Source organism: Bactrocera neohumeralis, chromosome 2 (genome assembly GCF_024586455.1).
Source record: "Bactrocera neohumeralis isolate Rockhampton chromosome 2, APGP_CSIRO_Bneo_wtdbg2-racon-allhic-juicebox.fasta_v2, whole genome shotgun sequence".
NCBI classification, from domain to species: domain Eukaryota; kingdom Metazoa; phylum Arthropoda; class Insecta; order Diptera; family Tephritidae; genus Bactrocera; species Bactrocera neohumeralis.
The window spans coordinates 25,387,798-25,412,991 of NC_065919.1; the positions used below are offsets into that span (position 1 = coordinate 25,387,798).

The 25,194-nt window shown below is 34.5% G+C and overlaps 1 protein-coding gene across 1 annotated transcript; it reads left to right on the forward strand.

Annotated features, from left to right (window-relative positions):
- Positions 1-1,833: 1,833 nt before the first annotated feature.
- LOC126751650 (zinc finger protein squeeze) lies at positions 1,834-25,194 on the forward strand. The gene is made up of 3 exons (XM_050462075.1): positions 1,834-2,769; positions 15,409-16,090; positions 17,765-25,194. Exons 2-3 carry the CDS (start codon positions 15,626-15,628, stop codon positions 19,196-19,198), a joined length of 1,899 nt encoding a protein of 632 aa, XP_050318032.1. The 5' UTR covers positions 1,834-2,769; positions 15,409-15,625; the 3' UTR covers positions 19,199-25,194.

The window sequence follows — 25,194 nt, forward strand, 5'->3', positions numbered from 1 at the left end:
TCAAGAGTGCCCATTTCATCCAGAAAAAGCATCGATTTGGGGTGGATTCATCGGTCTATATTTTTTCAAAAATAATGCCGGTGAGAACGTAACCGTCAATGGTTTTTTTTAAGTAGTGAACCTCTAATTGAATCACCCTTTATTATTACAAAGTTGAATCCCGTTAAATCAATTGTTTCTTTATTTATGTCCTGGAAAGTGAAAGAACTAATTGGAAATTAAAACTGTGTTATATAGGAAGTAGGCGTGGTTGTAGTCCGATTTCGCTAATTTCCGCACTGTGAGCAAAATGTCAGTCGAAATCGGCCGGTCGGGTCCCGAGATATGAGATTTCACCAAAAATTGAGCGGTGCCAAGACCATCGTGGTACGTACAACCGTTAGGTGAACAAAACTATAATACTCTGTAGCAACATGTTGCAAGGTATAAAAATATTTACTATCAAGGAAAGAAGAAAATTTCAAATCAAATTGGAGTTTTAAGATTTTTTTTAAATTGTACCCAACGCTTAGCACGACCTCGGCGTTTGTCTGCTTTGGAAATTTTACTCTGTTGCAAAAATGAGAGTCGAAAGCTAAGAGGAAATGTGTCGTTTAGGAAAATGGAAAATAATATCGCTATAGTTTCTGAGGGACGGCTTGTTCACTGCTGTTGGAATTTAAATAAGACACACCAAGTGCGATTAAGAAAATTCATTCGGTGAATTGAAGTGTGGATGCATATGTTGTGAAGCTGAGTATATATAAGTACGTATAAAGTAAATTGGATTAAATTAAAATAATATAAATAATGTATAATCGCCATCAACTTTCGCGTAAATAGTTGTCAGGTTAATGAAAAAAATGTTATGCGATTTTCTTTTGACCTGATTTAGTTATGTTTCAAACCTGAAAGCATTGCGATATTTTCTGCGGTTAATATCACACATATCCGATAGAAACATTACGCTCTCTGTTTTCATATCCAGATGTCGCCAGAAACAGTTGTTCGCGTTTAAAGTCTCATTTATGACCAACAGATGTCGCGAAAAGTCATAACGCAAACGGTTAAGTACCGCGCTAAATCGAAACTTTAAAACAAAGCAAATTATTTGCAATAGAAAAAATTCATAATTTACTGTCCATCCAGAGAACATAAAACCAGAGAACTTAAGAGAACTTATTTTAAGTTCTCTGGTTTTCAGTTCTCTGGTTTTAAGTTCTCTGGTTTTAAGTTCTCTGGCTGACCAGTAGACTTTTGAAATTTTAAGTTGAAAAAATCATCGCTACATTTCAAATATTTCAAAAAGTCTCGATAAATGGAAAATGAATTGAACTAAAAAAATTCAAAGGCCGACAGCATTCTGTCCTTGGACGCTTATAAAGTATTAAGTCAGCAAATATTTTTCAAAACTCTGAACTGATCTAAATTAATGTTATTTCAACGTCTGTGCTTCAATTGCGAACCTTTCCAAGCTAACTTTCATGAGGATGGAAATAAACAAAAAAGCTGTAAATTGTCCATAGTTGTAATAGTATCCAATAATGGAATATCATAAGACCAATTGGTAGGAAATACTACTATTTTTCCTGCCAACAGCACGTTAGCCCAGCCAGAGAACATAAAACATTTTTATGTGCCAATGGCTTCTCTCACTCTCTCTCTCTATTTCTGTGTGTGTTTAGTTATTCGGCAGAGCAAAACCAAAAGACAAAATCACACAAACAACACTGTGCCGCTTCCTTGGCTCAGTGGTGGCAGCGACGCAGAACCACCAGCAGTGACGGCAGCGACCAATTTGAAAAAATCGTGATGTGATTTTTTTTTTGCTCGTAGCGACAGTCAAGTTTTTGCTTTGACAGCGAACGGACACGGTTTTTTGAGAGTAGGTGTGAATTGTAAAATATCGCTGTGAGTGTGTGTATGCTTGTAAAAAAGTTACAGCAACAAGAAATTGGTGTAAATGAAAACATTCTAAGAGAATAACGAAAATTCATTACAATTGCCTATGCAGTTTCGCACGTGTTTTCGCAATAGAGAAAAATAGTTGGCAAAAAGTATAAAATTGATTTCTTATTTTTGGGTAATACAGTGCCAATAAGCGCGGCCATTTTTTCTTTGCGTAGTTTTTTGTGTGCAGTACTTGTATGTGTGTGCGTACTTTTCGTAATTCATGCGACGGTGTGCCGAAAACAAAGGATGAATGTAGAAGAAAATTAAAGAAAAAAATTGTGTTGAAGGAGGAGCGGTAAAAAATAACAACAATAAGTAGTGTCGGTTGTGTTTTCATTTGCACTGTGACTTGTGTTGGTACGTACATACATACATATGTGCGCACTGACCGTAGTTGTTGAATGCTGTGAAAGTGAAGAAGAGTAGGTATAGAAATTGTTATAAACAACAGCACCCACATCAGTGCTTATTCGTAAACATTGTACAAAAACTATGAAAAAATTGCAAATACTAAACAAAATAAATAATGCAATAACAGCTACATTGGAAAATTGATAATTATCACTTCGGTAGCGCGAAAATATTTTAAAACGTAGAAAACAAAGTCGCGAAAAACTCACTACTTAGTTGCGGCTTTAAAAAAGTAAATAATACTGATGCCATTGTGTCAAATCGTTCGAATAATTAAAAAACGATAAAAGTTCTCATAATTGCAATTGTGCATCAAACATTAATTATACTTGGTGAACGAACAATTGATGTAAATATAAAAGTTCGCGCCAACCCTTGGTCTGAGACAATTGAGCTGCTGCTGCTATTATTAAAATATAAATTGCGGTTAGTATATTATTTATGTTTTTAGTCTAGAATGTTTTGTAATATATTTTAAAAGTCGTATCAAAATATGTTGCACAGATAGTATAATCAAAAAAAAAAAAAAAAAAATCAAACATAAAAACGAGATCGTTTAACACTCGTAAATACATACTATAAAACTGAAATTAAGTAACGAACGTTTCACGTAATATTCAAACATGATATTGTTGTTACGAATATAATTATGTACATATGTATGTATGTAAAACAATTAATTTAAGCAATTTGTATTCATGAACCTTTTATTTTAAACATTAGCTCTATACAACTCAAAAAATATTAAACTACATCAGAAAAATTTTGCAAGAAGAAAATTTTTATTTATTCAAATTTGATCAAATTTAATTAAATTCCATAGAAACACGTCCAACAATACTAATCAGCCTAAAATTTCCAAAATTAGCAATTCGCAATATGCACTACTACACAGGCCAATTGCTCGTTTTAAAAACAAACAGAAATTATTCCATATATAGAACATATACTAGTACACATAAGCACACATTTGTGTACACATATGCGAAGAAAAATAGAATAATAAAGAGATATCGCGTGAAGTTTACCGCGCACTTTCATTCATTTTCGCAATACTTTTTTCAAGCAATTATGCTATTTTCAACGTTTACAGTTCGCATTGCGAATACTCATATACACGTACATATGTGTGTCACCCTGCTGCTGAACGCCCGCCCTCCAGCCATAAGTCATCATTCAAATACAAACATTCGTGCATGTCCGCCCATTCCTCTGCCCGCGCAGCACATATTTTTCAGTCGTTTTTTCCAACACATTTCATTTTGCATAATTCAATTCGCTCATTCAGTTTTATTCTGACTTTTTTGCAGAGTCCCATGTTGTTCTTTTTTACCTGGCATCGACTTTTTTCTCCGTTTTTATATATACATTTTCCTTTTTCGCACCAACTCGCCATCCATTCTGCTTATTTTTTTAATACTTATATTTGTTTTTGTTCACTCTCTGCTCTCTCGCAGTCGTTGTCCACTCGACGCTCCCTCGCGTGGCGACTGCGGGCAGTCTGCCGGCGCCGTACGTGGTCATGCGGCGTCGCTGCTTTACTGCGCCGCGTGTTTTGTTTACATGTGTTTGGTTTTTAAGCGCGCAATTTTGTTTTATGGACTAATTGGTTTTTTTATCGCGTGCGTGTGTGAGTTCTATGCACGTTTGGATGGCATCTCTGCTCGGGTGCAACAATGCAGTTAGCAGGACGACGCTGGCGCTGCCCGCGTTGCCGAAGTGTACGTGCTGCGCCACTGCGTTATTTTTTGTGTGTATAACATTTTTTATGAGTTGCGTGTTTTATGTTTTATTTTCGGTGAATTGTTGGTGGCTCGTAGCTGCGTTCGTTTTTCTTGTTCTTTTGAATAAACGGCAATATTACCTACTTTTTATGAGATTTCGTTTTTTACGCTGCGTATGTAGGAGGAGAAAATCGCTGTAAACACAGTGGTGATGATTTAGTGTTTACCAGCGTGTTTAATTAAATTTGTATGCTAAATTGTATTTTATTTTTGAATGAAATTACAAATATTCTGTACTGTGAAATATATGTACATATGTAAGAGTATTCAACAAAGTGAAATAAGAAATTTGTACTTTACATTTATGCAAAAATTCAAATTTTTAAATATAAAAGTGGCAGCAACTTACCAATGTTCTGTGCTCCAACTAAAATATCGCAACGAGAAGAACTGACTAATTTTATATTCACCTGAAAGTTCACATACTTATGTATGTATTTCTTCTTTTCAAATATTTATGTACAGCTGTGTTCAAAATAATAGGAGTGCCCCTGAGAAAAATATTTAACCCAAAAAATTTATCATGTCAGACCATGAACGTCAAGCATTTTTTATGAAATACTTCTAACGGTATTCCGCGAATAAAACACAAAGCACAAACTTCAGCTGTTTACATTATTTCCAATGTTATGAGTTCAAATCTGTGTAGGTCACTGAATTGCGCTGTTCATAAAAATAGGAGTGTGAGCTAACAAGTGGTATAATACATTTTTTTTTTTTAAACCAAATCTGTAAAAAACTTAAAAGTAAGTACAAAAGAATAAAAAGGATGGGATTTTTTAAAGGATAAGTCATTTATTTTAATTAATGTGTAGAGAAAAACATCGCAGCGACAAAAAGCGTGAAATCATTAAAAATCTTAGAAAAAAACGGGAAAACTTATAAAGAAATTAAAGAAATACTCGGGTGCTCTGATCAAATGATGTCAAATTCCATGTCCTACAAAAATAAACCCGAAACACGTGGACGAAAACGCAAAACTACTAAGGTAATCGATCGACGCATACTCCAGTCGTCTAAAAAAGATCCCAAAGCGACGTCTTGAGTTATAAAAAAGCGTCTAGAACTTGATGTTACTGCCGTAACAGTTCGTAGGCGTTTTTTGGAATACAATTTATTTGCGCGGATTCCGCGAAAAAACTCATTGTTGACAAAGAAACATAATTAGAGCACGGCTCCAATTCGCCAAGGAACATGGCAACTGGCAACCGGAGAAATGGAAAAATATTTTGCGGACAGAGGAATGTAAGGTAGTTTTATTTGGTGGCCCAGGGTATAAGCAGTATATCCGTCGTCCACCAAATACTGAATATAATCCGCAAACCACTCTTAAGACCGTCAAACATGGTAGTGCATGGTGGGAATGTTTCTCGTGCAACGGCGTGGCACTAATCCATCTGATAAAAGAAACCATGGATCAATATGTGTATGTGAATATATTGAAAAAAGTTATATTGCCATTCACGGAATGAAATATACCATTAAAGTGATTGTTTCAGCAAGATAAAGACCCGAAACATGCAAGCAAATCTGCAAAGGAATAGCTTCGGGTCAATAAAGTTGAGGTTATATCGTGGTCTGCTCAGTCGCCTGACCTTAATTCCATAGAAAACTTTTGGGCAGATATTAAAAAAGATGTTGCTAACTGTAGATTATCAAATACAAGGAAATTATGGAGCACAGTCCACGAGGCACGGCAGCAAATCCCGATGAAAAGGTGTCGGGATCTGATCGATCCCATGTTCCGCAGATCTGCAGGAGTAATAAAAAAATGGCGTTTACTCTACTAAATATTAACTAAACTTACTTATATACTAGTGATAATTTCCAATTTTTTAATTTTTTTTTAGTTTTATTGCATTTTGTGATGCACTCCTATTATTTTGAACACCGAATTTTTGAGGTTGTTATTTAAATAATTAATTTTTTTTCATTTACTGTGTATTACTAAAAATTTAAAAGTGCATACAAAGACTACATAAAATGAACAATTTGTGGATAAAAAAATAAATTAATAAAATTCTTGTTTTTGTTGAAAAACATCACTTTGTATTTTATGCTGTGATGCACTCCTATTATTTTGAACACAACTGTATGTATGTCCTATATTTTGCTTTTTGGAAATAAAACGTGTAGTATACAAAAAATAATGACACGTTCCAGTAATATTTTGATGCTTATCTGCTGCTTCCTAGTAATGTTACACATGGTTAAGCGTTGTTAAATTAATATATCCAATGAATGAACGCTTAATTTCGTATTAATACATTTATATTATTCTTTAATTGGTTTCTTAGAAAATCTTGTAAATTAGCATGAACAGAACACGCACACTCTGTATATATTTAGGACATAATTTTTTTTTTATTTTTTGGCAAAGCCTTGTTCTTGTCACCGCTTGTAAGTCGAATTACCAGTGGGTGCACTGGACTAGCAAGACCTGCTTCCGGCATATTAACATTTATTTGCGATTCAGCTGCTGGACAATAGTTTATAACGTAAAAGATTGAAAAGATATTACTCGCTAGACCTCCTCTTTCCATTCATTTAATGTACATATAACATTTTAATTTGTTTATTTAATTATTTAATGTCATACCACCATAATTCACATTCATTGTGTTGAAAATGAAATTTAGTTATTATTTTTTATAATTAAGCAGATTCGACATATATTGAAATTTACAAAAAAAGATAACAAAAAATTATTTAAATAATGTTCTTTTAAGTAATTATAATTATTTATAAACGTTTCAATTATTATAAATCTCAAATAAGCTTATTGGGAGAATTTATTCACCGACACTTTATGCATACAATGAGCGCAAAAATAGCTTGTCTTATCTCCTGATTTAAATGTTTTTGTGTACTTTGCTTTCGCTAAGGTTTTGGCGTTTCTTTTTTTTTATTTCGCGAACTAAATTTAAACCAAAGTTTTTTGGACTATGAACGCTAATAAATTTATGTATGTACATTTGAATATTTACGTAGAAAACAACAATAAGAAGTAAAGTTTCTTATTTTTCGTTCTTGTATATTTTTTTCCGATAAAAATGTGCAAATAGTTTTGTGTCGAAATTCTGTATACATAGAAATGTATGTACATATGTATGTAAGTATGTATATCTGTTGTAATTAACACTTTCGTATTGTTGACTTACGCCAATCAATTTCCACTAAATATATTTTTATTTATACACAATCAGCTGGGCTGCCCACTTATTGCTGTTATAAATTTATAAACAATGAAACCAAAGAAGTATACATGTGTAAATAATGTGTGTGCGAAATGAAATCAAATCTTGAGTTCAATAAGTATTGGTGGCAACAACCCTATGCCCATTCATAATGTTTCTATTATTGTAATATTTTTTGTGGCAGCTTACTTTTATTTGCGCGCCGCTTTTATTGTTGCAATAAAGAAGGCATAGAAAAAGTAGCACATTGCGGGCGCATGTCAAAAATTTATTTGAAGCCAACAAGGAGCAAGCAGGGAAACCAATTGGTTAGGAGGCAAGCAGCACGCCGATTTGGCATGCGACTATAGAGTAGCGGTCGACCGTAAAAATTGCTGCGATGGGGTTGAGTAAAATAATGTGCCGTCGATAAAGAGCCTTATCGTACTTCAGATAGCTTTTATTAGTATTATATAGGGAAGTCAAATCAAATTTGAACACCACGAAAAATTCTAAAAACCATCTTTGCTTTATATTTGCAATATTTTTATTCTCGCACTCAGCAAATTTTAAATTTCGCGGCACAGCATTGTGTGCTCTTCAAAAAGTCAGGCGTCGGCGTTGGCGTCAACATAGTAGAGTAGCAGATAAATTCTCTGCATAAGTAGGCGATAATATTGGCGATGAGAGATAATTTTGCATATTGGAAAACAAGCAAACATACGACACACTCATTCACAATTACACGGTTGCATTTAGTCGTATGCATTTTTAGTTCTTGTCAATACTAAAATATGATAGAGTATAACAATATAAATAAAATTAAAATTATAAGTAAAACAACTACACGTTTAATTTAGTTCTTATAATATTTAAAAGAAAAAATAATACGTCTTTTACTAACATAATTGTGCACAAAACTAATGCATTAACTCAAATTCATAATTGATGTTTAAAATCCAAAAATATCACACATATTTGAATATTTATGTATTTCACAAAAAAGTTCTACTTACCAATTGAAAATTTAACGGGGAAAAAATTAAGGAAAAGAGTAAGAAACGTGTGCAACGCTCATGCAACAGTGTCTACAGATGATCTTTTGTTTTTTTTGAAGCAGAGTACAATCGTAAACGTGCTCTTTCAAAGTGATGGAGGAAATAAAATGTTTCAATTGTACCGAATTTATACCGAGTATGTAAGAGAGGAATTATTCATGAAAAAAGAAAATACCTTAAAAGGGTCTAAAAGTTTACCCGAAATGTCAAAATTCATTACTTGTGGTGTATGAATGACAAGCTCCAAATAATATATGTAGCATTAGATAAAGCTCACCAATAATCTATGAATATGGGGTAGCAAGTGAATTGATTTAAAAAAATTCGATAAAAAGCCGAATTGTACCCAACTTGCTTGTCCTCCAACATCAAAAACTGATACAATTACATTTTATTTTACCATCACTGTTTGTACCTCTGTGTTTGCATGCTTTGCTCTCTGACGTTGTATTTGCATTTTTTTGCATATACAGATAGGCAGCGCTGGTGGCGCCGTCGTTGGCAGCTGCCATACTTTTGTTGCGTCTATCAATTTTTTGCTGCTGTTTGCGTTTTTTGAATTCGCTCACACTTCCATGTGTACATAATTCGTTTTTTGCCATTTTTGTATTATCGCCAACACATATGTGTATGTGTGTATGGATGTACGTGTTTCCACCATGTGCGCATGAATGCATAGCGTAGTGTGAATATGCAAGTACGCTTATATTGTTGCACATTCTTTTTTATTGATTTTCTTCTTTCGTGTGGCTGTCTATTTGTTTTACGGCCGGTTTTGAATTTCGGTATTTATTCTGCTACGCTCTGTGCTTGTTTTTTATTAGCTGAATAAGAGAAATTAGCAATGAATTTTGCATTTGCGGTGTTATCGCTTATTTTTAACTACTTTACTTTTATACGATTATTTTGCAATTTTTTTGCATACATCGCCTATGTTTACGTCACAAACGCTCCACCTCCTGTTTGCCTTTTTTTGTTCTACCCTTTAAATTATGTGCGCTATATATGTACATACAAACTACATATGGTACTCGTTTGCTTTTTTGATATTTTAATTTGTAAGAGTGTATGTTTTTGTTTTAAACTGTCATTATCGCCTCTTATTGGCAGCATGGAGCCTCATTTTTTTTGAAGCTGTTTTTTCGGCATGTGTAATTTCACTTTTTATGCAGCGCCAAATGCGTTCAGTTTTAACAGATTATCTACTTGACTGTTTTGTGTTTCGTTGTTCACTAGATTTGTTGTTTTTGTCTAGTTTTTGTTTTAAATGTGTGTTTTATTATTTGTTTAACAACTGCAACAGTCGATTCATGAAAATGTGAGCAATTACATACATACATACATACATATATATACATACATACATACATACATATGTACATACATACATACATACATACATACATACATACATACACATAAACTTTTAAAATGTTTATAGCTATTGAACTTGTTCAACAAGTGCACAAAAACAAAAAGTTTTCGCAAAGGCAACCAAATTATTCGCCATTAAGATTTAATTTTAGCGGAGATTTAAACCTACGTAATATGAATAATAAATGCGAAAGTGTATTTAAATACATACATATGTACATTAAAAATGTATACATGTGCATACATACATATATGTATATGTATGTACATACATACATATATGTTTAAGGGGTCAGTAGGGTAGGGTCTGGCCTGTTTTTTGACATTTTTTTCATAGAAATTTTTATTCTACAATAGAATTTTTTTTCACATATGAGGTACATATGTACTATATCATGGAGTGTATAAATAATTTTTTTTTTGAATTTTTGATGATATCTGTCGGTGTGATGCGGACACGATTTCTCATGTTTCTCATGTTTGGATCATCTGAAACGCGAAACCCCAATTTATTCTTAAAAACTACGTGAATGGTAGTAATTAACTTTTTATACTCTCGCAACAATGTTGCTAAGGAGAGTATTATAGTTTTGTTCACATAACGGTTGTTTGTAAGTCCTAAAACTAAAAGAGTCAGATATAGGGTTATATATACCAAAATGATCAGGGTGACGAGTAGAGTCGAAATCCGGATGTCTGTCCGTCCGTCCGTCCGTCCGTCCGTCCGTGCAAGCTGTAACTTGAGTAAAAATTGAGATATCATGATGAAACTTGGTACACGTATTCCTTGGCTCCATAAGAAGGTTAAGTTCGAAGATGGGCAAAATCGGCCCACTGCCACGCCCACAAAATGGCGAAAACCGAAAACCTATAAAGTGTCATAACTAAGCCACAAATAAAGATATTAAAGTGAAATTTGGCACAAAGGATCGCATTAGGGAGGGGCATATTTGGACGCAATTTTTTTGGAAAAGTGGGGTGGCCCCGCCCCCTACTAAGTTTTTTGTACATATCTCGGAAACTACTATAGCTATGTCAACCAAACTCTACAGAGTCGTTTTCTTCAGGCATTGCCATATACAGTCCAAAAATGGAAGAAATCGGATAATAACCACGCCCACCTCCCATACAAAGGTTATGTAGAAAATCACTAAAAATACGTTAACCGACTAACAAAAAACGTCAGAAACACTAAATTTTACGGAAGAAATTGCAGAAGGAAGCTGCACCCAGGCTTTTTAAAAATTGAAAATGGGCGTGGCCTCGCCCACTTATGGACCAAAAACCATATCTCAGGAACTACTAGACCGATTTCAATGAAATTCGGTATATAATATTTTCTTAACACCCTGATGACATGTACGAAATATGGGTGAAATCGGTTCACAACCACGCCTTCTTCCAATGTAACGCTATTTTGAATTCCATCTGATGCCTTCTCCGTATAATATATACATTAGGAATCAATGATGATAGCGGAATAAAACTTTACAAAAATACGGTATTTGAAAAATATGTAAATGACGTATAATGAAATCTCGATTATCACTTTATCATGCGAGAGTATAAAATATTCGGCGACACCCGAAATTAGCCCTTCCTTACTTGTTTTTTTTTTTTAATTTGTCACCATGTTTTTTTTACATAAATTTTGTCATAACATTGCCATTAAATTATAAAAAATATAGGGACGATAGCTAGGCGTTTTGTGAATATTTAAAAACAAATTAAGCAAATCGGTTGAGTAGTTTGAAAGGAATCATGTCCGCCAGTTTAAAAAAGTGTGTTTTGAGAAAAACGCATTTAAAGTTTGAGGTGTGCACTCCGAGCGCTCATAACGTCGAGCGGTATTATTATTATTTTTGGGATTTTTCGAAACCTTCCAATGGTAAATTGGGTTTCTACATTAATTCTAAGCATAAAGTATAAAGAAATAGAAAAAGTAAGGTATAAGGGAACTGAAAATGCAAAAAAAAAAATTTTTAAAAAGATTACCCTACTGTCCCCTTAATTGAAATTGAAGTTTAATAATTGAAACTGGATTCAACAAAAGAAATAAACAAAAGGAAAACAAAACAAACAAATTATTTCAAAACTTAAATTCGTTTTCACAAAATATGTTTTTCAAAGAGTGTTCTGCAAAAAGACACAATATATGAATTTATTTGTTCAAAGAGTCAATACTATACTATTATTACACTGGTCTACAGTATTAACTTGCCCTAGATATACGATATTTTTGGATATACATACTATTATTATTGCACTGGTGCATCATGAGTTCTACAGTGATTAAAGTTGTTCCCTAGATACCACGACAACGATATGTGCGCGACTTTTTGGATATATGTACATAAACATATTTTTTGACGAGATAAAGACGGCATCGAAGGAGGAGCTGACATGATTTTTTTTGAAGTGCTTCGAAGATTGGAAAAACCGTTGGCACAAGTGTATAATATTTCATTTACTTTGAAGGGGACAAAATAGATATTCACAAAAATCTTGTAATTTTGAATAATTTTGTAAGATTTGCTCTCGTTTCTTTTAAAATCTTTATTTTCATTTTACTCAAAAAAACATCACAAATCATGAAAGAAAATAACAAGTATATTTATAATGTCAGTTTTGTTTAAGAGAAGTAAATGCTTTTTATGAGCTTTTCTGTTCAGTTTATCTTAGGATAGGATATTTTCGACTATCAACATAAAACTTTTCCACTATTCACTATCCAGAACAGTCACAACTACAAGATGACTGTCTGGCGATATCAATGTTTCTTCTCAGAATTCTCGTACATATTACTTATGAAACGAAAGCGAAGTTTTCATTGAGTAAAGCCGAACATTTTATTGAGTGCGTAAGATTTCTTCACGTTTATATTATATTTTAGTAAAACTTTCCGCATGATTTCGATAAAGAGCTTCGCGAAAAAGATGCGCAGATCCTAATCATTACTGGAAAATTAATTTTCGCTAACATCATAAAAACATGAGCGCATTCAGTAATTTTATAAAGAAATTTGTAATCTGGGCAAATATGGAAAACATCAAAATTTGCTAGAATATCCAAGGTTCACGTTTTTACCATTAAGGGGTTACATTTGTGTATTTGTGTCGGATTTTCCCAAAAAATGTTTCTCATATAAAAAATGAAATATTTTATTAGAATTTTTTATAGTTACGAACATACACTATTAACAAAGAAATTCTGAAATTTTTGAAAAAAATATTTTCAACTCGGCCATTTCCGGTGACCCCTCGGAAAGAAGATGCGCATTGGCAGGATAACTCCTTACAGGTTCGTCTAAAGTGAAAAAATGTGTGTTTTCATTAAAACCATAACTTAGTACTTGGACGAAGGCAAAAAAACTGAAAATTGGATTTTAGCAGACTTTTTTTTACAAAAAAATTAAAATTTCAGTGAAAATTTCACGACATTTTTTGTAAATAGTTGTTTTCGAAAAAAAGTTCTTCATCCGACTATCTAAGAATTGTATCTCAAAGACCTGTGTAAAATTTCATTAAGTTCGGTTGAGTAGTTCTCGAAAAGTCATGCCAGCCGACTTCAAAAGCACAGTTTCGAGAAAAACGCGTTTAAAGATGGCGCACTTAGCCCACATACCCTCGAGGGCACAAGTTCTCAAGGCTGTATCTCTGAAACTATTACTCGGATCAACTTGAAAATTTAAGACAAGGTGTTCTAGAGGTGTTGTAGAATTTAATAAGACAATAAAAAAAATCAAGTTTTTGAAAGCCGTATTCCCTGTAACCCCTTAATTAGGCCTCAAGCCAAACATGTTTAAGCACAAAGATGCACCGCTATAAGAAAAACACACTCTCTCAACTTTATTACGATTAAGATATTGGGCGATATATGCGGTATAAAGCCCCGGAAGTTCGAAAATATTTATATTAGGTGTATGGGGGCTAAGGAAAGTATGGACCTGATTCAACCCATTTGTAACACACAAACATACTACTACCAGGAAAGAAACCTCTCAGAATTTCAATTATATAATATCTCACACATTGACAGATATTTTCGGTGAAAAGTGAACTATAAGCACTGGGTCCACATTTTCAGCATTGAAGTGCTTGAACATTTTTGGTATGATTTGAGCAATTTTTAGACAACCAGTGGCACGACTCAAAGACACTATTCGTGCAAAGTTTTATCCCGTTATATTGGTAGTCGAAAAAGTATTTTCGTATTTTGTCAATAGATATCTCCAGTGCTACTAATCACATTCATACCAAATAGTGTTGGAAAGGTGATATTTTAAGCTTCATTTAACCAAAAAAAAAATAAAATTCGGGGAAGTTGAAAAAAAGTTACAGCTGTTGAAAAATGAGTGAAAATAATGAAGAAATTCGCTATATTTTGAATTGATTTTTTTTTTATTGGGACGTTGCGGTATCAGTTCGTGTAGCACAACAATGGTTCGCTCGCTTCCGTTCTGAGAATTTCGAAATTTCGATTTACACTGATGAAAGTTTTATTGATGGAATAATGTCTCTAGCGAAAAAATGGCAACCACTTTGACCAAAATGGTACACATTTGTTTATTTATTTATTATTATAAATATAAAAAAAGTTAAACTTTGATTAGAAATACGAAAAGACTTTTTCGACTACCCAATATTAATTGCTTCTTGATTTGTACACTCGAAAGAAAATAAACAGATGAAATTTTAAATTGTGTTATGTGTAAAGTAGGCGTGGCTGTAGTCCGATTTCTCCAATTTTCACACTGTAACATAAAAATGTCAGAGGAATATCGCGTACCAAACTTGATTTGAACGCGAAAAGTTCCATAGTATTTTTGAGAATCTTGAGCTATGAAAATTGGTCCATTCTACCATCTATCTCCAGCAATGGTCCAAAGCTGTACCAGGAAAACGCTCCCCAGTTAATGCCTGACACCAGGGGCGATGAAAAAATGGTTCGCCAACTGATCCAATACGATTCACCTTTGTTTCATCGCTCTAAAGTACTCTTCCAAAATTTGACGACCTTTTTTAACTGTTCTTTAGCAGAGTCAACTGTGACTCTCAGATTTCTTTTGTCTCAATGCAATGCTTTTCGACTCATTCGTTCAAACAACTGAGCATCATTAGGGCGCCTTCGTACAACTCCCGCCTTATAGTGTGCTATATTTCAGCTTCAAACATACCAACGCAAATTTCTGAATGTAACCGAGCACAAACATTTTGCAAAGTCATGTCTAAATAATTCACGAGTGCATCGAATAACGATTGGATTAGGGATTACCAACATATTTAATAAGACTTATTATAATGTAATGTAAGGTTCAGCAATACATATATGTACATATGTACATACATATATGTGAATTATTGATGCATTTAGCTTTACATTCAGCTTGGTGATTACACACCATTTGGATTAGTAAGTTGACACCCTGCACAGAAAAGACATTGTATGGCGACAACAGCTTGGTAAAAAAGCGCTGAGCTTGTCTAAAGCATCACTCGACAATAAAAAAACCTCTTACATATTAAAATTGGCACAAACAATTTGTTGATTAGGCATATATGACAATTTACCTTAAAATTTTAATGGATTTTGTTTTTTTACCTATTATAATTATTATACACCTCAATGCAATTGCAGAGTGCCAACTGACCAGTTTTTCTTTTCCAATTTCAGCTGACATCGGCGGTTACCGAATTGACGAAATTAATTGGCTGGCGCCATCAATCGATCAAAAAATACGCGAAACGAAATTTGCTGCAGTTTTTTACCAACCACTCTTCGCATAACACTCCTACCACATAACGGCTTCAACTGACGGCTGCGTAACGCACACATTATACTATTACAACAATACTGCAGCGGTGTGACACACAACGCCGCGTTCAAAGAAATGGCCGAATTACCCGCTCCCCCAAGTGATTATCTCCACCGTTCGATCGATCAGCTGCGTTCGATGAACGAACGCAATGTCCTCTCCTCACTAAGCCATCATCTGACGCCGGTGGAATTGCGCAATGCCGCACAGTTGGCGGCACACGATTACAAACCATTTAATATCAATGAATTTCGTCAGAATGTTGAGCGTTTAGATTATTCGTTGAAGAATGGCCTTATACACCAACAACAGCAGTTGCTCGCTGATCATCAGCAGCAGCAGCAACAACTCCAACAACAGCAAGCGCATGAACAACAACAGCAGCAACATCATCAGCAACAGCAACAACAACAGGCGGCTCATCAACAGCAGCAGCAGCAGCAACAACAACAACAGCACCAACAGCTGCAGCTTAAACAATCGTATAGTCCGCCAAATTCACCGGCCACACCCACCATGACCGAACAACCCGAGCAGAAGGTAAGTGATAGTAATTCGATGTAGTAATGGCGAGAAATACATATACATACATATAGTGATTTGTTTAAAACGCCTGCGAAGCTATCAGGCTCATACTTTTTTGGAATCGTAATATTGACAGGGGATTTGTGGCTTAATTTTTCAAGGTTGAGAATGGTTTGTCTGGATTTCCGTCGAAAATACATATACAAGGTCTGTCGCAAAAGAAACAGGACTGTTAAAAAAAACAACAAAAAATTAATATTTTTCAAAAGTTATATTTTTTTATTCAAAGTAGTTTCCTTGTGCTTCGATACAGCGTTTAGCCCGGTCAATTAGCATTTCAAATGAGTGTTTAGGTCATTTTTCGGAATGCTCTTGAGAATATCGGTCGTCGCCTTTTGGATAGCTGAAAAGTCCTGAAACCAGTGTCCTTTCATGGGCAAATGAAGTTTTCCAAATAGGTAAAAATCACAGGGTGCCAGATCAGGTGAGTAGGGTGAGTGATTAATGGTTAATATGGAGTTTTTTGTCAAAAAATCAGTGACAAGCGTCGACCGATGACACGGCGCATTATCGTGCAACAGGTGCCAGGACCCTGCCTCACGGTATTGTGGTCGAGCACGACGAATGCGTGACAAAAGACGCTTCATAACACCAAGGTAAAATTCAGCATGAATCGTTTGGTTAGGTGGGACGAACTCTAGGTGTACAATACCCTCGGAATCGTAAAAACAAATCAGCATTGTCTTTACTTTTGACTTCTGAAGACGGCCGACTTCTGATCGTCACAGAGGTCCTCACGACCTTCTTGGAATCGCTTAAGCCACTCATACACATTACTACGGGATAGGCACTGATCACCATAAACTTTTTTTCATCATTTGAAATGTTTCAGGAAACGTTTTCCCAAGTTTAAAACAAAATTTAATATTTGCTCTTTGCATTTTACGACCGATGACCAAAAGCGGCTGTCACATTTTGATCGATAACATCGTTTGTAGTTATCCAATTGTCTTAAAATTTTTACGAAATGTCAACAAGAGATCAAACTTTTTATTTCATATACCCATCAATAGGTGGCGCCACCAGAAACAGTTATATTTAAAAAGTTCTGTTTCTTCTGCGACAGACCTTGTATATAGTTTTTTCACATAACCTCAAAATCCAAATGCGAAAAATTTACAGAACCAAATTTTAAGGATTTTATTTTTATCTTGAACACGATTTCTTTTCCTTTCATGAAATTTTGCCCAAACTTACTTTCTTATGTCCCAACCAGACTATTTCTTTTATTTAAAATATTTATTACTTCTCCTTATATTGAGCTAATATTGAAAAACCCTAACTTTCAATCAAAAATCTTACCTCAAAATTTAAAGTTTTTTTTTAAGTCAGTGGGCTTTATGTTCGTGGAAGTCCATATATTACTATGATAAGATTTCTCAAAAAATGTAAACTATCAAAAATCTGTGGTAATATGAATTTCTGTTCTTTTTAAATAATTTTTAAAGGCTTCTTAGTCTATAAATATTTTAGCGTTATAGAAACCTAAAAAATATTCGTTTCAATTGTTACATATTACCTTAATGTCTGCTTTCGCTATCTATCCACGAACTTGACATAAAAACTTCTTTCTCTTGGGGAGCATGCATTCTTAAACAATTTTTATTTTTTTTCCTCTACTCATTTTAGTATGATCCACATGCTGCTGCTGTCGAACAACAACAACAACAACAACAGCAGCAACACACCGTCAATCAGAAGCAACAACGTAACCAACAAGGCTCCCCTGAAGGCCGTGACGCCAAGCCCTACAAATGCACGCAATGCACAAAAACCTTCGCTAATTCCTCCTACCTCTCACAACACACCCGCATCCATCTGGGCATCAAGCCATATCGTTGTGAGATCTGCCAACGCAAATTCACACAGCTGTCGCACCTGCAACAACACATTCGCACACATACCGGGGATAAACCATACAAGTGCCGCCATGCCGGCTGCCCCAAAGCCTTCTCGCAACTCTCCAATCTGCAATCGCACTCTCGTTGCCATCAAACGGACAAACCATTTAAATGCAACTCCTGCTACAAATGCTTCACCGACGAATTAACGCTGCTCGAGCACATACCCAAACACAAAGACTCGAAGCACTTGAAGACGCACATCTGCAACCTGTGTGGCAAGTCGTACACACAGGAAACCTACCTGCAGAAGCATTTGCAAAAACACGCCGAAAAGGCGGAGAAGCAACAGCAACGACAGGCCAGCGCAACAAGTAATGCGCAACACCATGTGCCTGCCGGCGGTATCGGCCTCAATTTGCAGCGACAGGTGGTGATGAATGCTGCCGCAGCGGCCGCAACTAGTGATCCCAATTCGTATTGGGCGAAAATGGGTGCTGATAGTGGCGTGAATGCTGCGACACTCGCTGAAGCTATACAACAGCAACAGCAGCAAGCTGCCGCCGCAGCAGCAGCAGCCGCAGCGGCTGCGCAACAGCAGCAACAACATGCTCAGAATGGCTACAACTTTGCGACGCTGCAACAGCACCAACAACAGCAGCAGCAGGAGCTACTGCAACACCATCAGCGGCTGGTGAATGGTGGAGCGGGCAGTGGTGGCGATAGCGCTGGCAGCGGCAACACGCCGAATCACTCACACTCGCCCAACGATGAGGGTGAGGACTTGGTGATGCGTCAAACTCCCCAACATCATCTGCATCAGCAGCAGCAACAACAGCAACAACAACAACATCAGCATCAACAGTCACACTCACCCAATCCACTTCTAATGGGCAATGCAGCAGCTGCAGCAGCGGCGGCGGCGGCGGCCGCAGCCAACTACGACGTGAAAACAACCAGCGCCTTCACGCCCATCAACACGGCGCCACCACATTTGAATGCGCTGTCTGCACAACAACGTCCACCCGCTGCAGCGTACCTGTACCAGCAGAATGCCGCCGCAGCCGCCGCTTTCCCAACACAACTTATCTCATTGCACCAGATACGCAACTATGCACATCAGCCCAGCGCAGCGGCGGCAGCGGGGCTATTGGCCAGCGATCACCTGCTCGGTTTGACCGGTGTAACCGCGGGCGGTGCCGGCAAGGATAAGGGTCAATAGTACGCCGCACTGCACAGCAGTGATGGCAACAGTAACGGCAGGTATGGTAATAAGTTCAAAAAGTCGAAGAAACGGGTACACGAGCGTGCACGTGATCGCAGTTGATTTTACTGAGGCGCTTAGGCGCAAGGGCAGAGAGTTAGTTGCCTATCGGCAGGAGGGCGCGCAACGACCCTATGCATGTTTGATAAAGCGAGCTCCCAGTGCGCACACATGGGATGACAGTACTACAACTGCAATAACAACATCAAATACACAACAACAAACAACACTAAAAACTCAGGTTTTAATGATAATTTCAGCAAAGCGGTAAAACGGAGATCGAAAATTACACAAAATTTCGAAGAAATTAAACATTAGTTAGAATCAATTGGAGTAAAACAACATGTATATTTACTAGTGTCTTAGCTCTGCGAATTTTTCAACGCTACTTCCTCTCAACTTTACATTATGCAGTGAAATTTCCCATAACGGACAGACTTCTTCATAGTCGGATATCTCCCATAACTGGACAAATTTGATGAACACAACGTTTTCATTAATATTTTCATACAAAACCAGTTCCTATAACTGGACATGAGTACGTTCCAATGACAGGACACGGACACAGTTTTGGTAATATTTCGTTAAAATTATCTCTGACAAACGGACAAGATTTTATAAAATTTGTCAAAAATATTGTGTACAATTCACGGTTTTTAAAATTCTTATTAATTTTTTTTGGTGTTTTGAGACAGTTTTTTTAAAGAACAAAATGTAAAATAATCACAGCAAACAAATTGTCTTGCACTGGTGTAATCTGGTTCGCACTGGCGCAACGGAAACTAATAAGATTATTTTCATTCATTCACAGCTGACTGACATTGGCTCGCATTTATTTGTTAAATAGAAATATAGTTCTGAGTTGCAGCTTCTGACTCTAAGAATACATTTTAAGCACACGTTTTTGTCCATGCCCTCTTATATGGACAGCTCACTTAGCCGGACAAAAGCACTGCGACCGTGGGTGTCCGGTTATAGGAAATTTCACTGTATATGGTTGCTTACAAGTGCAAATATGCATTTGTGTATGTCTGTATAAATGCAATTGGATGCCTAAACCTTTTGCACGTTTCTATGGCAGGTGCTTCTCATACTCACTTTATACCTGTAAATTCACTCGTTTTATACCAACATGTTGCTTCTTCTATTTTTCCTCTCATTTATACTACGCCTGCGCGCCTTGACAGTATACAAATTCTACAAATTGTAGTTCATAATTATAGTAATTAAAAGTAGTTATCGATTAGTTACCCGTCTAGCAATTAGGTAATCGTATTATAGCAAAAGTAGTTTGATAAGCCGAATTTACTTTATTCAGTAAGAAACAGCTAAGGTTAAGAATTGTGTAATTACAGACAAAAGTATATCATTGTATGTAGTTTATATACATTTGTATGTGTATGTACATATATTTGATTTTAGTTTTTTTACCACAAATATTTTTTATGCGGTGTCCATTTTAAACTTCTTAAAGTTTTGTTAAACAAAATAATATATTTTAATTCCTTTGTAAAAATGCTAAAACTTTTTTAATTTTATGTATGCATATGCATTAAGTATTGAATAAGCTTCTGTAGTCAATTAAGTGATTGCATCCTTTGTAGCAACGAATTTATGAATCTCAATAAAATTTCACACCCTTTCATATAATATATATCTATGTATATTTTTTGGATTTTCTATTAAACTATATAGATTATTTACAAAGGAACTGTAGGTCTGGTCTATGCATGGAGAGACAACCTATTTTGATTATTCTCTTCGTTGTTTACATTAACACTAAAATTTTAGATATCAAGAAAATAAAGTTATTAAACGCATTAAACAAAAATCATTTTATTTTTACCAAGCACTTGCGTCAGAGTGGCAAGACGATTTAAAAATAAATACAAATTTTTGGTTGCTGCAAATTTAATTATTTCGAACTGCATGTAAATATGTATGCTGAGGAATGATGACAGGCATATTGTGTCAAAACGACTACGTTGAAAGTTTCTTTATAGATTTGTTTCATAACTGCTAGTGGCTATCAGGAAGAACAAGAATGCGAGTTACACTCACAAACAGCGATTTAACGAAAAAGTAGAGAAACGAAAAAGTTGCAAAAGTTAGCAATACAATTCAAAAAACAGAAAAATTTTCAATAGACTTATTATTTTCATAAACTAAAACTTATAAAATAAACAAAATCAGAGCAAAAGCGTCAAACATCGCTTGATTACATACATATGTATATTTGTATATGTGTTTTATCAGCTGTTTATTCATATTGCAGTAGCAATTTTCTGCTGGCAGAAACCAGCTGCTCTCTTACGCTCTCAACTTGCGCTCTCTTCTGCTAGTTTTTTTGGGTTAAGGGGTATTCTGGTCTAGAAGCATGAATTTCAGGTAATTTTTAAAGTGTCGTAAAAAAAAGACAATTAATATTTTTACTATCCATTTTTTTTTACTAGTTATTTGTTAATTTTTGAAGAGTACAGAAAAAAATTAAAACTAAAAAAAGTAAAAAATTTCAAAAATTATGAGCTGACGAAATGGGGGGTCTCTAAAAATTTCCACGTGACCATACCCATGATTTCAACCCTCCTAGTTATCTGAAACCAAAAAAAAAAGATTATTAATCTAGAATAATGTCGTAATGGCCGGAACTACGGAAAAGTGGGAAACACATTTTTTCACAAAATGGCGACTGCCTGAAAAAAAAAGTTTTTTTGGATCACTTTTTCTGACTATTTCGATTTTTTTAAAAATAATAAAAATAAAAATTTGGGGATGTGGCTAGTTCCAACCATAAAGAAAATTATAAAAATTTCAAGTAAATCGGTCCAGTAGAACCTGAGAAATCGTGGGTATCGTTCCGAAAAAGTCAGTTTTGAGAAAAACGCGTTTAAAGTTTCGCGTAAAGTCTTTTGTTCGATTAGTTCCGGCCGAACCAATTTGGATGCCGGGTCAGAAAAATGCCTATATCTCCGAAAATAATTTGAATTTTGAAAAATCCTCTTGTACACATATTCTTGAATAGTTAAGCTTTGAAAATATAAAAAAAAATTTAGATTTTTTTAAATTTCTAGGCCAGAATACCCCCTTAAGAAACACTAGCTAGGGATAGTTAGGAGTTATGAAACAAACGTTTCAACGTTTTCCAATTATTGGGGAAATTTTTTGGTATGTATTTTCAAACATTTGTTTTATGTATTAAAATTTGTGTTTGAATATACATAAAAGAAACTTTAAAGCCGAACTTTTCTAGGTTTTCTATATTTTGATAAAATTATGCATGGGGTAAGCAAATACATGAAGATTTTGAGATCCCTTGCTATTGAAGATGATAACTTTCTCTTTGAGAACAAGCACACAAATGCAAATATCTCCAGCAAAAGCTCTTAATTTCATCTACAATGCGGAGTATTTTCCATATTGAACAACTTGCTTGATACCCATAACTAGACAGGGCTTATTTTCATATAACGAACACCCATATTTCTTAAATTATAATTCCAAATTTACCTTGTGTTTCAACAACTACGTGTTAATGTGATACATAAGTTTTGGCACAATGTGCCTACGCATATAGGCACTGTTCTCATTTAAGGGGTTACACGGGTTTCCTCGCACAAAAAACGGCATATTTCCGATATCTTTTTTCATATAAAAAATTAAATGCTTCATTTAAACTTTTTATTATTCCAAAGAAAAATGTTTTATAAAGATTTTGTGAAATTTTCAAAGGAAAATATTCAAAACTCGCCCATTACGACGTCATTTCCGGCAGTCACTCGGATTTTTGGTACACGTTTTTACATAAAATTGCACATTTCGAAACCGATTTTAATGGAGAGGTTAAGGTTTCAAGGTAAAAAAAAGACTTTTTTGCGAATTTATTTCTTAAATATGGATTGAGTAATTTTATTTGAACATTTGTACATAATTGAGCACACTTTTGACAATATTGGGTAATTTTTTCATGTAGAAATATTGAATCATAAGCCATTCACAGAGCTTCCCCAGATTGTCTTGGGGAAAAGAAAAAAAAAACGATTTTCGGTGTTCACCATAACTCGGCTGGAAATTGTCCGAAAATAAAAAAAAACAAGAAAAATTAGTCAAATCATAATCAAATCTTCCCCCAACGTTCTCTTTTAATTTTTTTTAGTTAAAAATGTTTGACGGCCATTGAAAGTGTAAACTGTTATTTTCCAATAAAAATCCCAACATTTTGTGGGTAGAAAACTCCCTTAATGTAAAAAAATACTCAACTTTGTGGGCGATATTTTGTATGTGAAAATGTGTAAAAAGCTTGAATGAATTGGTCAAGTAGTTTTGAAATGATAGTGAACACGGACTTTGCAAAAGTAAGTAAGAAGAACGCGTCTAAAGTTTTTGAACTAAAAAAGTGACGAAATAATAATTAAAATTCGCAAAATAAAAGTATTATTTTTTACCTTGAAACCCTAACCCCTCCCTTAAAAACATAGTTTCGAGAAAAATGTGCTTAAAGTTTGAAGTGATTATACAGCTGACCTCGGACGCATAATTATTCAAGACTGTATATCCAAAACTATTACTGGGATAAACTTGAGCATTTAGGACAATGTGCTACAGATACTCTAGAATTAAAAAGACAATAAAAAAACGTTTTTTCGAAGCCGTGAAACCCATGTAACCACTTAAATATTTCATTTCGAAATGAAACTAAAGTTACAATAATTGTATTTTTTTTCTATAAATAAATAGATTTTTTTTGATAACGAATAAAAAGCTATACTTTTTTAAACTAACTCAATTAAATATTTTGGGCTTTTACGAAATTAGTTTTGGAACAAAAATTTCAATGTTGAAGTTTCAAAAACTTTGCGCTAACTTCGCGGTATAACAGTTCTTCCAAAGTTTAGATACTACAAGAAATGTTCAAACAAATGTGCTTTAAATTATATAATCCACTTTTAATCATAATAAATGATTCATATTAAATGAGAAAGTAAAACGATTGATTTAAATAAATAAATACTGAAACAGTATAAACATCAATTAAAATTAATCAGTTCAATTAAGTTTTCTCAAACATGGACCCATGTTCTATGCCTATGTAATTATTTTCATATTACTCGCTGCCAAAAATAGATCTTCTCGTTCATTATGGAGGTCAACATTTTCCAAAAAGTTATAATGTTATATTAAAACAGTTTCTGCGATCAAAAGCAAAAGGCTATGGAACTTGCGATTTTCTCAGAGAGTTTATTGCCCTTGACCATTACTTATTTGAAGAAAATTTTATAACGAACTTCATATAAAAGTATAGCTGCCTTGCATTTTTTAAGATTTCTTGAGTGCTCCCTTATTTTTACGATTTCATGAAATCAAATATTATTTTTCACATGAAATCTATGTACTAAACAGGAGCACGTTGGGGCTAATGATCGCTTGGAGTCTGACGCTCATGTGCCTCCTTTGCCAATCAACCAAGCAATCAAACAAAAACACATTGAAAGTAATTATTAATCTAAAACTGATTTCGAAATAGCCCAATCAAAGATTATGATAGATATTGAAAGATAATTGTATATTTTTATATTTCAGTAGTTATAGCTAATATAATAATAATAAGTATTTCTTCTTACATTCTAAATGCATACATATTTTTATAAATAAAACTCTTTCATTATATTTAACTAATTATTTTTTTATTCCCAAAAATTTTCTCTATATTTAATAATAAGCTTTACTCTTTTTTACGAACAACAGCGCAGAACACAAGCACAAATAGTTTTTAAGATAAATGTATATTGAAACAAAATCTGCAATGTAATTGTATATGGTAAATACGCAATAATATATATATATTTCATGTGTAACGGTTATTTAAAAGCAATAGCCCAGCAGCAAATGAATTGATTAATTGTAAAAGTATAGTAAAATGAAAGATATAAAAATAAAAGAAAATTTAATGAAATAAA

Coding starts and splice junctions, on each gene's coding strand:
- LOC126751650 (XM_050462075.1), top strand. CDS start 15,626: ATGGCCGAATTACCCGCTCCCCCAAGTGATTATCTCCACCGTTCGATC. Junction 16,091..17,764: donor CCGAACAACCCGAGCAGAAG/GTAAGTGATAGT, acceptor TACTCATTTTAG/TATGATCCACATGCTGCTGC.